Here is a 16129-nt window from a genome sequence, read left to right on the forward strand (position 1 = left end):
TAAGGGGAAAGAGACTGTGGCACAACTAAACATGAAAGCCAACTGGCTGGCTGGTACTCACCAGGTACAAGCAGATGTCCATTCATGCTGTAGCATCCGTTTCTGGAAAAGCATAATGTAAATAGACTCAGAGGCAGAGAATCATCTAACATTAAATTTTAAACAAGTTGGCTACCATTTAATGGCATTCCATGTCACCCCTACTCCATTGCCCTTCATAAAGCCTTAAAGGAAAGTACACATGGTTCTAAACCTTGGCCCACAAATACCTAGATCCTCCATTCTCCCCTTTTCTTCTCTTTGACAATTTGACAAAATCTTTGAGGGGAATCAGTGGAACCACTGGTATCTAATTCCCTATTTCATTCAAAGCATTGACTCTTGAGTTCTACCCCTCAGGAAGTTCACTCTCAAAACTCTCCCTTTGAACTCAGCCACTAAAACCATCTCAAGGCTAATGGGTTAGACAGTAGTTCCACTCTACAAGTGAGCTTACGATGGTTGACTTGGGACAGTTTTCTGTGCAGACAGTTGTCATTCATTCCTTTTAGAGGCAAATCCCACTTTTTCTCCTAGTGTCTAAAATTACTGAAAGTCAGAACTTTTCTAGCATTTGATACATTCACGCTGGGAGAGAACTGGCAGAGATATGTTAACTGCTCTTGACAACAAGACTCATTTATCTCATACAGTGTTTACCAGGTGTTCATTTGAGATGAGTTGGCACCGGAAATATGGCAAGAAAACTCTACTCCTGGTTCATGGAACTTGCACACAAAATTGGGAACAAGGCTCAGAACATTTCAAATGGAGCCTCTACTGTGTCAAATTACAATTAGTTTTACAAAACTCCATGTGAAAGTACATTAAGAATCGCTTGAGAAACCAGAGGGACAGAAATTCTGATCGAAACAAGTTCCAATAAGAAAGACATCAATGTAATCCAGCACATGAAACTAAACACTAGCCATGTATTTTTCTTTTTAAATTTCTTGGAAGAAAAAATACAAGTGACTTACTACCAAGCCTGGGACATTTTTAGCATTTATTGTTATACAGAAACAAATTGATTCTGTTTTCACCAGTAAGTGCTGACACTGAGTCACAAAACATGTCTGCCTTGCATAACCCTAGGCACTAATAGAAATAATAATTCTTCATCGATGTGTTCTCAACGATACCTCATTTCCTTGACATTGAGATGTGTCTGGATTTTATCCTCCAAGATTCTCAGGTGTTGATTTTATACATCACCTTCAGGCATAGTGTATTTTATGCTCTGCCTAGAATCAATCGCTTCATTGTTGTTCTGACAAAAGTAATTACATGATTTGGTGAAACCAGAAAGTCTTCAGTACCTCTCAGACACAGAGCTGTAGTAGCGATAGATAAAGTTCTATAATTCCAGAAGACCTCTTTTGAGATCTATATGGTTACCCTCTATTTCCATGCCATCCTCTCCTACATCAGTCTTGTGTAATTCATGATTTTATGAACAAAACAGTCTTTGATATACAGGTTGAATTTTTTTAAACGTTTTATTTTATTCTGAACCTAACATAGGATCAACAGAAAACGCAGAAAGCTGAAAATGCAAAAGAAAATGAAATGTCTACAATCCTATCAGCTGATGTTATTGTGGGTGTATTTCCAATGTCTCTCTTTATGGGTAACAACAGGATACGTTTGTGTTAATAAAAGCCGTGTACGGATTTGGAGTTGATTTTTCCGGCATACAAATATATCATAGTTTCTCACGGTGATACTCTTACAATACTTGCTGCCCTGAATTCCAACACATAAAGATACCTACCATAAATTCCTTAATGCTTTCGCCACTTCTAGGATTTCTATTTTTTCCCGAAATTATAAACCTTCGCTCAGAGCTCTGATGTCTTTGGTGTAAACTGAGGGGCACGGGGGGCCCACAAGGCTTGTTCACTTCAAGGCTCTAAGAGTCCTGAAAAGCCACTCGCACGGGTTGATGTTTTCACTCTCCGCCTGTCTGACAGGAAGAACACGTCCGCCCGTCTTGTCTGCTGGTTTCGTGCCGGCCACTCCACGCGCTCTTTACTTTCCCTTGTCGTCACGCAGGCTCCCTCACAGCGCCTGTGCGGTCTCGCCGGTCCACCACAGTTCTCCTCAGCCGCTCTCCTCAGCGCGGCCGGCCGCTCGCCGAGGCCCCGGAACCGCGCGTCCTCGGGTTCCCACGCCTCTGTGCTAGCGAAGCTTGCTCCCGGCCCCCCGGCGCCCCAGCACGCCTGACAACGGCCATCCCCGGGGCCGCCGCTCCGGACAGCCTCGGGGCCTGAGGGGAGCGGCTCCACCGCCACCCCCGGCCTGCGCTCCGGGTCTCGCTCTTTAGGCCGACAGGCTTCATTCTTCAAGGGGGAGTTCCCAGAAACGATGACAACAGCACCAGCTGGTTTCTTCCCACCCTTCCTGGGTAGGGCAGCGGCCCTGTTTACAAACGCCGCGGTCTGCAAAGAACCGCGAGGCCCTGGCCAGCCGCCGACCCGGGTCGCTCCGGCACCTCCAGGCCCCGCCCGTCCGCTTGAGGCCCCGCCCCTCCGCCCTCCAATTGGCCCCAGCCTGCTCGGCCTCCTGTCACTTCCGCCCAGGCCACGCCCACCTGTCGTGGCCACCCCCACCTTGACACTTTGTGAGTTTGGGGATTGTTGCGTTTGCTCCCCAGACTCAAAAAGGGCTCCCCTGTTCAGTTAGTTGCCAGTTTTCCTCGCCCAGGTCTGGAAAAATGACGGCGTCTTCCGCGCCGAGCAAGGAGCCGTCGGTCCGGCGCGAGAGTCCGCTTCCTTCACGGTGGCGCGTGCTTGGGACGCTCCTGGTGACTGTGGGGTTCCTGCTGTTCACTTTCTCGGGTAGGACCCTGCAGAGGGCGCGCTCGCCGGCCGCGAGGCTGGAGCTCGGGCGGGCGCGGCTCGGGCAGGTGCAGTGCCTGTGCTCCGGGAGCGCGCGCGTGTAGCGGGGGACTGTGGGGACCACGCAGCACCCGAGCGACCGTGTGCTTGGCGGTCGAGTGGCGGGCGTCGGGGGCGTCTCCCCGGCGCCTGGCACTGTCCCTAGCCCAAGCTTGCAATGCATTTCCGGGATTGAGCACGAACAGGTGCACCACGTAAAGGCCTTCTTGCACTTGGGATTGCCCAGGTGCGTGGAGGTGCTGCTGCGGCCCGCGCTGAGCTTACCCTGCCTGCTCCGATGCGTCGGTGAGTGGGGCTGCTCCCCACAGTCTCGGGCTGTCGCGAGCCTGCCGTGCCCGGTTGTGCTGGGTTTCGGGGTTTGAGATGCGCTGGCCAGGGCTGCTCGGAGTCTGCGTGGCCGAAGCGGCCCGCCCTGCAGTGCTCGCTGTCCTGCGTTCCGGGCCGGCTCGCGCTCGGCCTGTGCTCCGGCTGCGGTTCTGCAGGCCTGGAGCTACCTGCTTGGAGGAACGGTAAGAGCACGCCACCGTTTCGGAACCTCCAGTGAAGCAAGACACTGTATGAGTCTTGGCTTACAAACAGTTGCTTTTCTTTCTTTTTTTTTTTTTTTTTTTTTTATAAACCACGGAGTTCTTTTCCCATTCCTAATCAATTCAGACAGTATCCGATTCTATCACCTAAAGAGTTTCTGGCGTTATTTTCCTTGTTTTCATAAGGCTGAGTCACATTTGAGGCGATCCGGAGGAGCATAAACCACATTGTTGCCAACCCTAGTGAGAAATTAGTATTTTAAGAAAGGGACTTAAATCATGTTAATGTGAGTTTTCCCTACAGCCTTATAATTAAATCTGTTCTTTTAATCATTCATTGAATGAATAAATACTTTAAAATGCACATTTAAAATATTGAGCACACCGCACACAAAGAAAAACCACTTTTAACATTTTGGTATTTTTTGTGTGCTTTTCTATGTACTTTGTGTGTGTTTGCCCCAGCTATCATAATTAGGATCCCATTACATATTACAGGGCTCTTCAAAAAGTTCCTGAAAAGTTATTATGAAAAAACTATGCGTGGATTTCAAAATCTCTCACCTGTTAATTTCATTTTCCACAAACATTCTGAAGCATCCTCATATGTGCGTGAGTGTGAGCAGGGACTCTGCTCACTGGTGAATCTCCAGTGCCAGGAACACAATCAAAAAATGTTTGCTAAAACTTTCAGGGAGTGGCAGACATGACCCAAGGCTTAATACTGACAGAAACATGGACCATAAACTCAGAGACAGGCCCTGGAGGAAAGTGCATGATCTTCTAACAGTACAGACCAGTGACAGGAGCAGGGAAGATTCTGCGCACCAGGCAGGCCAGGCTTCCCTCACTGTACCGCCCCCCTCACCTTCCCCACCACCCTCTCTCAGAGATATCAGACCTGCTCAAAGCCCACCCCCACCCCACTTTTAATCTCCCTTCTAAAGCTATCTTTGCTCTCTGTTGCTCCCTATTAGAATGCAGATATCTGTGTGGTGACACCTGTGGCTCCAGGTGTCCTTTATTTATTTATTTATTTATTTATTGCCTCAGTCTCAACACTCTTTCATAATTACTAAGTACTAGGAGATCATAGAGAATATTTTGACCAAGGTTAGAGCCCAGGAAAATATTCCTCCTGCCTCCGGGTGGGAGGAGCTTTAGGAAGGAAGCAGGTCTCGCTTTACAGCTTTGGAAGTTAACAGTCCAAGACTCGGTGGCCCCATTGGCTCAGGCCTTTGCTAAATCCAGAGGATGGAAGAATGATGGTCACATGGTGAGTCAGGAAACAGAGATACAGGGAGCATGCTCACTCTTTGCACATGCATGTGTCTCTCTCCACATAGCCACAATGATTCCACCATAAGTGCTCCCAAAAACCGAATCCACTCTAATCACTTTCCAAGCCCCAGCTTCAACACCGAAACTACATTAAGTTCCATCCTTAGTCTATTCACATAAGACCCTGCGGATCAAGACTTTAACACATGGGCCTTCAGGTAACACCGAAATTATTGTCCAAACACGTTTAACAAGCTAGGACAGAGCAGCTGAGGACCAGAAATGACCTGCTGTCATGTTTCATCGCCATTCTGGTGTGCACACCTGATGATATGGACCCTCTGGTGCAGTGTGGGTGTGACAGAGAATTAATTTTTGCAAGAAGATATAAATGTAGAGAAGGTGAACGATTCAGTAGATCCAGGGTAGGGAGAGAAATCACTTTTTGAAAACTTGCCTGAGACAGCCTATCATATTAAATAGTGACATCTCTCGTTAAAGTGTAGCAGTGCAACTTAACCACTTCATAAAATATCTAGAAAAAGAACTCAAGATAATTTTCCTGGAGCTGGGGGTGTTTACTTCAAAGAATCTTCACAGGAAGAAAATTCAGTGATCTGAGGAAGAGAAGAAATTGAATTATTAAAAAAGTGAGGTAATTATTTATTACAGGGTATAAGGCTTGTAACCCACTAGTTGCCAGTCAAAAGGTTTAAAACTCTGAATATTGTTGGAAGCATATCTCTGTCTTGATATGTGTTAGGGAGAAGAATATTTCAAATATTTCAAATTCCCATGGACTACATGGGACTAAAGCATCTAACTGACATTTCTTCTTTCACTCAGAGCACTGTTTGTGTGAGTTGAGTTTGTACTCTTTAGCTGCTGTCCATAGTTATTCAAATTGAACATCTAAAACAAAGAATACGTGTATAGTTTTGTCTTTGACATACTGTTACCTGATTTCCATCTTGGCAGTTCCAAGAAATTCTATAATAATGTTAGCATTTGTATCTACAGCAGAATTGCACAGTGTTCCTAGGGACTCCCTACCTCCCTCCTTTTCCTATTGTAAACTGAAAATGACTGGCTCAGGGTACTCAGTCAATTTAATGTTAGCAGTAAAACTTAACTCTGTACTAACTCTGTTTGCTTTAATTACTAGAATGGGTTCGCTTTTCTTTGCTTTTATTTTGTTTTAGGTGGTAGGCTGAGGAAATTTAGATGTCAAGGTCAGCACTGTGCAAACGGTGAAAATTCATCGACAACACAGAGATTGCAGGACATGAATCAAATAAAATGTTGGACTGTGTATACAGAGAGAAGCTTAGAATTTAGAATGTGACATGAAATGAGAGCAACACTGAGACCCTTATCTCTATTGCTTTTTTTTTTTTTTTTTTTTTTGACAGGCAGAGTTAGGCAGTGAAAGAGAGGAGAGAGAGACAGAGAGAAAGGTCTTCCTTTTTTCCGTTGGTTCACCCCCCAAATGGCTGCCACAGCCGGCACGCTGTGCCGATCCGAAGCCAGGAGCCAAGTGTTTCCCCCCAGTCTCCCATGTGAGTGCAGGGCCCAAGCACTTGGGCCATCCTCCACTGCCCTCCCAGGCCACAGCAGAGAGCTGGACTGGAAGAGGAGCAATTGGGACAGAATCCAGTGCCCCAACTGGGACTAGAACCCAGGGTGCCAGCGCCGCAGGCGGAGGATTAGCCAAGTGAGCCAGCACCGGCCCCTATTGCTTTTGATGTTCACTTTATCAGTGTCCCTGCCTTAGCTGGCAGATCCTCTAGGAAGATAAACTTACTAAGTTAAAGGAGTGCCACAAGTATAACGGGCCCTAAATAGTCCACTTCTCCATGTCAGCCTCTATTCTGAGAGATTTGCAGGGACTCACAGACCCCAATCAAAGTAATCCCAGTCTACCCTCAGACCCACCCAGACTGGAGTTCACCATTGCCATTCCAAAGGAAACACACTGGCCCCATCACTGGCCAATCAGAGGAAGGCCACCTGCACTGTGGACCAACTAGGGCCCCACACAGGAGCGGGTCACGCCCTGCTCACCCCCAACTTTGATGCACTGCCTTTACTTCCTTGAGTCGGGAATTAAGCAGTACTTGCCTAACTCCTTGCTCTGTAATTTGCTGGAAATTCAATCTGAGTTTCCCATACGGGTAGCAAATACTCAACTTCTTAAGTGATCACCTGCTGCCACCCAGAGTGTACATAGCAGGAGCATCAGAAGTAGAGTTAGGACTCGAACCCAGGCACTATGATATGGGATTCAGGTGTCTGAGCAGCATATTTTTTTTTTAAGATTTATTTATTTATTTGAAAGGCAGAGTTACAGATAAGCAGAGGCAGAGAGAGAGAAAGAGATTTTCCATTTGGTTCACTCTCCAAATGCCCTTAACAGCCAGAGCTGGGCCGATCTGAAGCCAGGAGCCAAGAGCTTCTTCCAGGTCTCCCACATGGGTGCAGGGGCCCAAGGACTTGGGCCATTTTCTACTGCTTTCCCAGGCCATAGCAGAGAGTTGGATTGGAAGTGGAGCAGCCAGGACTCAAACCAGTGCCCATATGGGATGCTGGCATTGCAGGCCGCTGTTTTACCTGCTATGCCACAGTGCCAGCCCCTGAGCAGCATCTTAATCACTGCACCAAATGTCCACCCCCCCACACACACACACAATGCTTATTTAATAACAACTTCTCCATGGCATTTCTCAAGTACCTGCTGGGTCTGGGGCCAGCATGTAGTGAATAAGACCACTATGGTCCCTGGCCTTGAGGAACTTGCCTTTTTTATTATTAAGATTTATTCTATTCATTTGAAAGGTAGAGTAAGGGTTGGTTCACTCCCCAGAGGAATGCAACCCCTGGAGCTGAACTGGGCCAAATCCAGGAGCCATCCAGATCTCCCACATAGGTGTCATGAGCCTAAGCATTTGGGTCCTCTTCCACTGTTTTCTCACATGCATTATGAGGGAACTGGATCGGAATTGGAGCAGTGGGAAGCTGGCATCAACAGGCAGTGGCTGAACCCACTGCACCACAAGGCCCATCCCCAGGAATTTTCCTTCTAGGCGGAGACTGAATCTTAAGTGACCAGCTGTCCTAAGTCTGTGTTTCCAAGCATACAAGAGGCATCTGAGCAGTGATATGAGTTCATACTGTAGAAGATCTCTTAGAGGTCAGTTTTGAAATGAACGTAGAAAAAGTAGGGAAAGATACATACCTGTATTTTTTTTAAAATATCTATTTATTTATTTGAAAGGCAGAGTTACAGAGAGACAGAGGCAGAGAGAGAGAGAGAGAGAGGTCTTCCCTCCGCTGGTTCAGTCTCCAGATGGCCACAATGTTCAGAACTGTGTTGATCCAAAGCCAGTAGCCAGGAGCTTCTTCTGGGTCTCTTATGCGGGTGCAGGGGCCCAAGGACTTGGGCCATCTTCTACTGCTTTCCCAGGCCACAGCGGAGAGCTGGATGGAAGTGGAGCAGCTGGGACTTGAACCGGCACCCATAGGGGATGCTGGCACTGCAGGAAGCGGCTTTACCCTCTACGCCACAGCACTGGCTCCTGAGTATGTATTTTAAAGATCAAAACCATTGATACAGTCTGCTCAATTTACCACTGAATGAAAACTCAGTTTCTTCCCAAACAAACCAAAAACAAATAGTATGTACTTAAAATGGTTGGCTTAAAAGGCACATTCCAGAACTGGTGCCATTGTGCAGTGGGTTAAGCTGAGGCCTACAGTGCCCATGTCCCAGTGTAGGCAAGTCCTGGCTTCTCCAAGTCCGATGCAGCTCTCTGCTAACACACCTGGGAAAGCAGTGGAAGATGGCCCAAGTCCCTGGGCCCTTGCACTCATGTGGGAGATCCAGAGGAAGCTCCTGGCTTCGGCCTGGCCCAGAGTTGGCCATTGAGGACATTTGGAGAGTGAACTAGCGAATGGAAGATCCTTCCTTTCTCTTTCTCTCTCTGTCTCTCTTTCTCTGCTCTCTCTCATTCTATCTTTCAAATAAATAAATAAATCTTTATTTTAAAAAAGTCACCTTCCTCTACTACTACCTTGGGGAAACACATGGAATACTGATTGAAAGCTTGTCAAGGACATATGATATCCGTGCTTTCTGTACTACTTGTTGCCAAATCACAATTCCTGGCTGGTGACAATGGTATCAATATTTCACCTATCTTCCTATTTTTATTCCCTTGTCCTTAGATGCCTGTGGTCCACCACCAAAATTTGAGGCTATGGAGATGGTTGGTAAACAAAAGCCCTCTTATTCTCCTGGAGATCAGGTAAATTACAAGTGTAAACAAGGATGGGAACATGCATATACGTTTACCACAACTACATATTGTGAACTGAACAACTCATGGCTTCCTATCACTGATTGGGCTTGTGAAAGTAAGTAAATAAAACAGGGTTTTTTTTTTTTTTTGCTTGCTCTAAATATTTTCACATTTTAGGGTGCATATTCCACTATTACAATGATGATTTTCTCATGTGAAATGAGGTTTTAGATAGAAATATATCTGGCGGGCGGCGCTTTGAGAAATTGCCAGGGAATGATTTTCTTGGCAATTGGTTGCCTGAGTAAATGCCAAGCTTAGATTTGCCTTTGCAATAGTTACAGCAAAAACCAATATTCCCACAAATTCAAAAGAGCAATGTAGAATTTTGGTTTTGATTCAAATATTTGAAATTGGATTTTGAGAACTATTTTAAAATTATTTTCTTTTAGAGCTAAAATGCCCCAAACTGCCAACCATCCCACACTGCAGAGAACACCTTGTAAATGGAACTATCGCGTGGGGCCATCAGGTTCACTTTGTGTGTGACGAGGGGTGAGTAAGTTGCTCCTTAGAGGATGTAAGGTAAATGTTGCTAACTCCATTTCTGTTTTGCTCCTGTTCTTAAGTGTTCATATAAACTTGCTTTCATTCTGCTTCCTCTCAAAGAGGTTGTACTTCTAGCCAAACAACTCTTGGACGTTTTATAGAGACAAGAGGGGTTCATAATAAATAGAAAGAAAATGAAATCAAAGGAAAGCAAAATTGAATAATATTTGCTATACATAATAATAAGCCTATGATAATCATGATGACTTTATCTTTCATAACCAAGTGAACGCTGTTTGAAACTGTTAGCTTCTTGAATTGAATAGGACTCTCAAAAATGAGAGGTAGAATTTTTTTTGGAAAGATTTTATTTATTTGAAAGGCAGAGTTACAGAGAGACAGAGACAGACAGACAGACAGAGATCTTCCATCTGCTGGTTCACTTCCCAAATGGCTGCAATGGCCAGGTTAAGCCAGGAACCAGGAGCTTCTTCTGGGTCTCTACATGAGTGCAGGGGAGTGCAAACACTTGGGCCATCCTCTGCTGCTTTTCCAGGCACATTAGCAGGGAGCTGGGTTAGAAGTGGAACATCCAGGACTCGAACCCTCACCCATATGGAATGCCAGCACTGTAAGTGGCAGCTTTACCTGCTTTGCCACAAAGCAGTACCAAGAGGTAGAATTTTGCCAGCCAAGGATTTTCTTATATCCAGATAATGCTATAAGGTGTTAACTAAACCAAAATTGGCCGGCTAGTCTTTACCATCATGTTCATCAAGATCTCTCAGTTGGAAAACCTCGTTTTTTAGACTGCTACAAAGGAGGGCAGCACATCTAAAAGGGGCACTGGGCCCCAAATACTCACCTCTGTTCTGTGAGGTTCTTTAGAAGCATATATTGAGGATTATGGGCATTTATGAAAACTCTGTTTTTAGGGAACAAATAGAGTGCATGGAAATATAATAAATCAATGAGCCTTAGGGAAAAAGTCAGCTATGACAACGTACAAGCAGTTTCACTGACTGTTTTTTAACCTGATCAAGTAAAAATATTGGAACATTCAGCTAATGTTACATAGAGCTCACTAGAAACTTCGGGAACCAAAAGTTTAAGACAATGGCTCCTTCTCAGAGAAGTGGCAGCCTTACTGAGAAGCACACTCTATAAGGAGAGCTGCCCAAGTGTAACAGTGAATGAGACATACCACAAAAGAGAATGCCACATGATCATGACAGTGAGAGCCCAGGAGGAGGAGAGATTCTTAAGTATGTAAATTATCAGGGGAGAATTCACTGGGAGCAAGTATTCCTGAGCTGTTCCCAGGATGAGATTCTGATAGCAGGATTATCACTCGGGGCTAACACGCACCAGGCACTTACCATGTGCTGGGTCTTACTCTTCTCATCTTGCAGCAGTCTGTGCAAGACATCCTCCTTTCACCGAGGGAGGGAAGTGAGCAAGACAAGATTCAGTGGTTTGCCCAAGCTCAAGTAGCCAGTAAGGAGTGGAGCCAGGACTGGAAGCCAGGCAGACAGCTCCAGGGCCTCCTCCCTCTCCCCAGTCCTCATCCTTGCTGAGCAGAATGTGTGAGTCAAAGTAGAGAAATGAGCACGCAGGGAAACAGCAGAGAATCCAGGCTGGCAGCCACAGCAGATCTTTCTAGACATCTATGCTGATGGCAAGGGTGTGTTCTAATCCGCAAATATTTACTGGATTAAACACAGATTTATTTAGCATTTTCATTATACGTTGGTTAAGAAACCTTTCCCTTAAGCTAGGCAGCATAGATAAACAACCATAGAAGATCCCTTTTGTTATTTTGTGCCTTTTATTAACTGCTAAAGAAAACAGTAACTTTTGCTTTTTATTTAGTTATTACCTAGTTGGTAGAAAATTTATACTCTGTCAGCTTAAAGGAGCAAGGACATTCTGGAGCCATGCTGTCCCACGATGTGAAAGTAAGTGAACTCTTGTAAAATGTAGACCAGCAGTTCTCAGATGTGTCAGCCTCTGGGATCCCTTATGATCTGAGATTAAGGAGGACTCTAAAGAGCTTTTGTTAATGTGGGTTATATCTGTTGGTGTTTATTACATTAGAATTAAAGCTGAGTTTTTAAAAATAATTATTTAATTCATTTTTATGAATAAAAAATTGATAATATTAACCTATGTAACATATCTTTTAATAAATAAAAATTTCCCCCAAACAAAATATATAGTCAGGATAGTAACATTGATTTTAACTGTTGCAAATTTCTTCATGTCTGCCTTAAAGAAAGACTTTTGGATTTGACCTCTTGGGTTAGCACATAATTTGTAGCCTCTGGGAAAAGTCAATGTACACTTGTAAGAGTGAGTATGAAAAAAGCTATCTTGGTATTATCATGAACCGCCAATTAGAGAATGGATATATTTATAAATTGTAAAGCATTTCTCAACCAGCACTCAGTGTTTTTTTTTTTTGTTTTTTTTTTTTGTTTGTTTGTTTGTTTGTTTGTTTGTTTTTTTTTTTTTTGGACAGGCAGAGTGGACAGTGAGAGAGAGAGACAGAGAGAAAGGTCTTCCTTTTGCCGTTGGCTCACCCTCCAATGGCCGCCGCGGTCGGCGCGCTGCGGCCGGCGCACCGCGCTGATCCGATGGCAGGAGCCAGGAGCCAGGTGCTTTTCCTGGTCTCCCATGGGGTGCAGGGCCCAAGCACCTGGGCCATCCTCCACTGCACTCCCTGGCCACAGCAGAGGGCTGGCCTGGAAGAGGGGCAACCGGGACAGAATCCGGCGCCCCGACCGGGACTAGAACCCGGTGTGCTGGCGCCGCTAGGCGGAGGATTAGCCTAGTGAGCCGCGGCGCCAGCCTCAGTTTTATTTTTAATCATAAACATATTTTCTCATCAAATTGTCAGCATCTCTTATGGTGATGAGAACAAAACAGCATGGCCTTGCAAATAAATGTAGGTGTTTTACACCTTAAGAATTTGAGTCTTGCTCTGAAAGTTCATTTCTATGTTAATAGTTTGAATTTGGGATAAGAAAATTTTTCATAGAAACTCTCTTATAAATGGATACTGAATTCCTAACTAGCTGTGAAATCTACTAAAACATTTTTTAAAAAAGAGAGGAACTCCTATATTGAAAATTTTTTGGAAGTCAGTTTATAGAAGTTCACTGATGTTGCCTCGGTTTTTCATCTTTCCTTTACATTCCCTTTTTTCTCTTTTTAAGAGATTTTGTGTTCACCACCTCCAAAAATAAAAAATGGAAAATACACCTTTAGTGATGTAGATATATTTGAGTATGCTGAGTCAGTAACTTATAGCTGTGATCCTTCTCATGGGGAAGATGAATTCTCACTCGTTGGAGAAAAATCGCTGTATTGTGTCGCCAATGGAGTGTGGAGCAGCAGTCCTCCCGAATGCAGAGGTAATCAACTTCCAGTTTATTTCCTTCTATTTGTCATTTGTTAATACTCGGGAACATTTTACCTAAGATATGTGTGCTTCCTCCTACTGTAGCATTGGCTTTCAATTGAGTATAGGTCAAGTCAAAGAATAATTCTTGTTGTAGAAAGCCATACCCCTCACCTCATGGTGCTCTTGGCATTCTGTCGTGTACATTGTTGCACTTCTGTGTGTACGTGGGAGTTCGGATTGCTTTGAAAGAACCAAAAAATTCAGCACCTATTGGCTTAAAAACAAGAAAGTTTTATCTTGTATTGCAAGAAATGTAAGAGGTCTGACTATAGACAAAGGTAGCAAAGATCCTAACAAACTAAATCTCTCACTGATGAGAATGACAAACTCTGGGCAAAAGATATTTTTAAACCTCAAATGGGGGCCGGTGTTATGGCGTAGCAGGCAAAGCCACTGTCTGAGAAGTCGGCATCCCATATGGGCACCGGAGAGAGTCTTGGCTGATCCTCTTCTAGTCCAGCTCCCTGGTAATGTGCCTGGGAATGTGCTGGAGGATGGCCCCCTGCACCCATGTGGGAGACCCAGAAGAAGCTCCTGGCTTTAGCCTGACCCAGCCTTGTTCATTGTGGTCTTTTGGGGAGTGAACCAGCAGATGGAGGATCTCAATCTTTCTCTCTTTCCCTCTCTCTCCCTTCCTTTCTCTCTCTCTCCCTCTGTAACTCTGATTTTCAAATAAATTAAAAAATAAAAATTAAATTTAAAAACTAAACTTCCAGTGTTTAAGGCACTGAACAGTGACCAAACGCAGGGAGACACTGGAGGGAATTTGCACCTTGGAAGAGGCGCTCCTGTAGAGCAGGTGTACATGTTTTTCAAGTGCACACAGGCTATACTTTAGGTGAAGAGTAGTCTGGGAAATAAGGGAACTTTTAATAAATGTCAAAAAATTGAAATCATTCAAAGTATATTATCTGGGGCTGGCACTGTGGCGTGGTGGGTTAATGCCCTGGCCTGAAGTGCCCGCATCCCATATGGGCACCGGTTTGAAACCCGGCTGCTCCACTTCTGATCCAGCTCTCTGCTGTGGCCTGGGAAAGCAGTAGAAGATGGCCCACGTCCTTGGGCCCCTGCACCCACGTGGGAGACCCAGAAGAAACTCCTGGCTTCGGATTGGTGCAGTTCTGGCCCTTGCGGCCAGCTGGGAGGTGAGCCAGCGGATAGAAGACCTCTCTCTCTCTTTCTCTCTCTCTCTCTCTGCCTCTCCTTTCTCTCTCTGTGTGTAACTCTCATTTTTAAATAAATATATAAATCTTTAAAAAATAAATTATTAAAAACCCAAAGTATATTATCTAATCCCAATGGAATGAAAGTAGAAATCAGTAACAAAGATATCTAGGAAATTCCCAAATCAGTGAAATTTGTATGAGAAATCTCTCAATAACTTGTATTTTTTTTAAAAAAGGAGCAAAATAGGAAATTATTTTGAAATGAATGAAACAAATCCACAGTATATCAAAATATCAGAATTTGTGGGATACAGCTAAAGCATTGCTTAGTGGGAGATTTATAACATGAAACTTTACATTGGAGAAAGAAGTTTCAAGTAAGCTTAGCTTCCACCTTAAGAAACTAAAAATGAAGAAAAAGTTTAAATACAAAATGAGGAAATTGTAAACATAACAACAAAACCAATGAAGTAAAAAAAAAAAGAAAGAAGAGAAAATTAGTGAAACTTATAGCTGATTCCTAGAGCAGACTGATACAATGAATAAACTGATAGATTGAAAAAAGACAGAACTGACCAATATCAAGGGTGAAAAAGAGGATACCATGCAATAACCAGCAGCTATTTAAAGGATGATAGGGAAAATACAAGCAACTTTATATCTATAAATTTGGCAGTATATATATTTATTTATATATCTGTAAATGAAATTGGGGGGTGGAGACAAGCAGGTCAGATACCTGCATCTCACACTGTAACACCTGGATTCAGGTCCCAGCTCTGCTTCCAGTCACAGCTTCTTGCTGATCTATGCCCTGGGAAGCAGTGGTGATGGTTCAGTCAGGTCCCTGCCACACATGTAGGAGACCTGGATTCAGTTTGGGGCTGCTGGCTTCATTCTGGCCTAGATCTGGCCATTATAGGCATTTGGGAACTGGACCAACAGATGGGAAATCTGTGTGTGTGTGTGTGTGTGTTGTGTGTGTGTGTGTGTGTGTGTGTCTGTTTGTCTTTCTCTGCTTTTCAAATAAAATGATAAATAAAACATTTTTTAAAAAATTGGCAATTTTCTTGAATGATATAAAATACTCAAACTCACTGGAAGATATAGATAACCTAAGTAGTCCTGTATCTATTAAACTAATACAACTTGTAGTTAATAACTTTTCCACAAAGAGAACTGCTGGCCCAGACAGCATCACTGGGGAATTCTCCCAAAGATGTAAAGAATAAATGATAGCAACTCTACACAAGATTTTCAAGAAGATGCAACCCAATAATGAGGACAACATGGCCCTGATACCAAAACCACATAAAAATTTCAAATAAATAAATGAATAAACTGTTTTAAAAATTAAACAGATTAAAGAATGACCAAGGCAAGGATGACCACTCTTACCACTCCATTCCCGTTATCTTGGGGTGATATCCAGTACAATAAGCAGAAGAAAGTAATAGGTGTATGGTCTGGAAAGGAAGAAATCAAATTGTCTGTTTCCAGGAGATACCACTAAATGCCTATTAGAATTTAAACACATAAACAACTGACAATATCCAGGAGATGGAACTCTCAAAAATCACTGGTAAGATATCAAAGTGGAATGACTACTTTGGAACACTTTGGGCCAAGAGACGGCCAAGCAACCCGCGTGAAACTAAAATGTGCGCACGGAACTCTGTGTGGAGATGCTCACAGAGGTCTTATTCATCATCACCCCACAATGGAAACCACTTGTCCTTCAGCTGGAGGAACAACCTATGTTACATCCAAATGATGGAATACTACTCAGCAACAAAAAGGAGTGAGTGACCAGCTCATGCAGCAACACAAACGACTCTCAAAAGCATTGATCTAAGTGAAATAGGTCACTATCAGAAGGTTATAACTCTAGTCTGTGACATTC

General features: G+C 44.0%; 1 protein-coding gene and 1 long non-coding RNA gene across 8 annotated transcripts in view; one reads left to right on the forward strand and one right to left on the reverse strand.

Moving 5' to 3' along the window:
- Positions 1–2576, reverse strand: part of LOC103350988 (uncharacterized) — a 183184-nt gene extending 180608 nt beyond the window's left edge. For all 3 annotated transcript variants that reach the window (XR_011381411.2, XR_016218872.1, XR_016218871.1), the window contains exons 1-2: positions 1814–2576; positions 62–102 (exon numbers count right to left, since the gene is read on the reverse strand). This is a non-coding gene — a long non-coding RNA (uncharacterized LOC103350988). The remainder of the gene's footprint in view (positions 1–61; positions 103–1813) is intronic.
- Positions 2577–2619: 43 nt separating this feature from the next.
- CD46 (CD46 molecule) overlaps positions 2620–16129 on the forward strand; it is a 29063-nt gene continuing 15553 nt past the window's right edge. For 4 of the 5 annotated variants that reach the window (XR_016218848.1, XM_089311417.1, XM_089311414.1 and 1 more), the window contains exons 1-5: positions 2620–2879; positions 8972–9160; positions 9498–9600; positions 11467–11552; positions 12813–13010. Coding sequence is in view for 4 of the 5 variants with exons in the window: in XM_089311417.1 (XP_089167543.1) it covers positions 2756–2879; positions 8972–9160; positions 9498–9600; positions 11467–11552; positions 12813–13010 (700 nt within the window). In the remaining variant the exon portion in view is untranslated. Of the gene's footprint in view, positions 2880–8971; positions 9161–9497; positions 9601–11466; positions 11553–12812; positions 13011–14074; positions 14719–16129 lie in introns of those variants that run through there. The other variant, XM_089311415.1, reaches the window with a different exon arrangement.

The sequence above is a fragment of the Oryctolagus cuniculus genome, chromosome 13 (assembly GCF_051225735.1).
Source record: "Oryctolagus cuniculus isolate XC-2025 breed Fujian yellow rabbit chromosome 13, ASM5122573v1, whole genome shotgun sequence".
NCBI classification, from domain to species: domain Eukaryota; kingdom Metazoa; phylum Chordata; class Mammalia; order Lagomorpha; family Leporidae; genus Oryctolagus; species Oryctolagus cuniculus.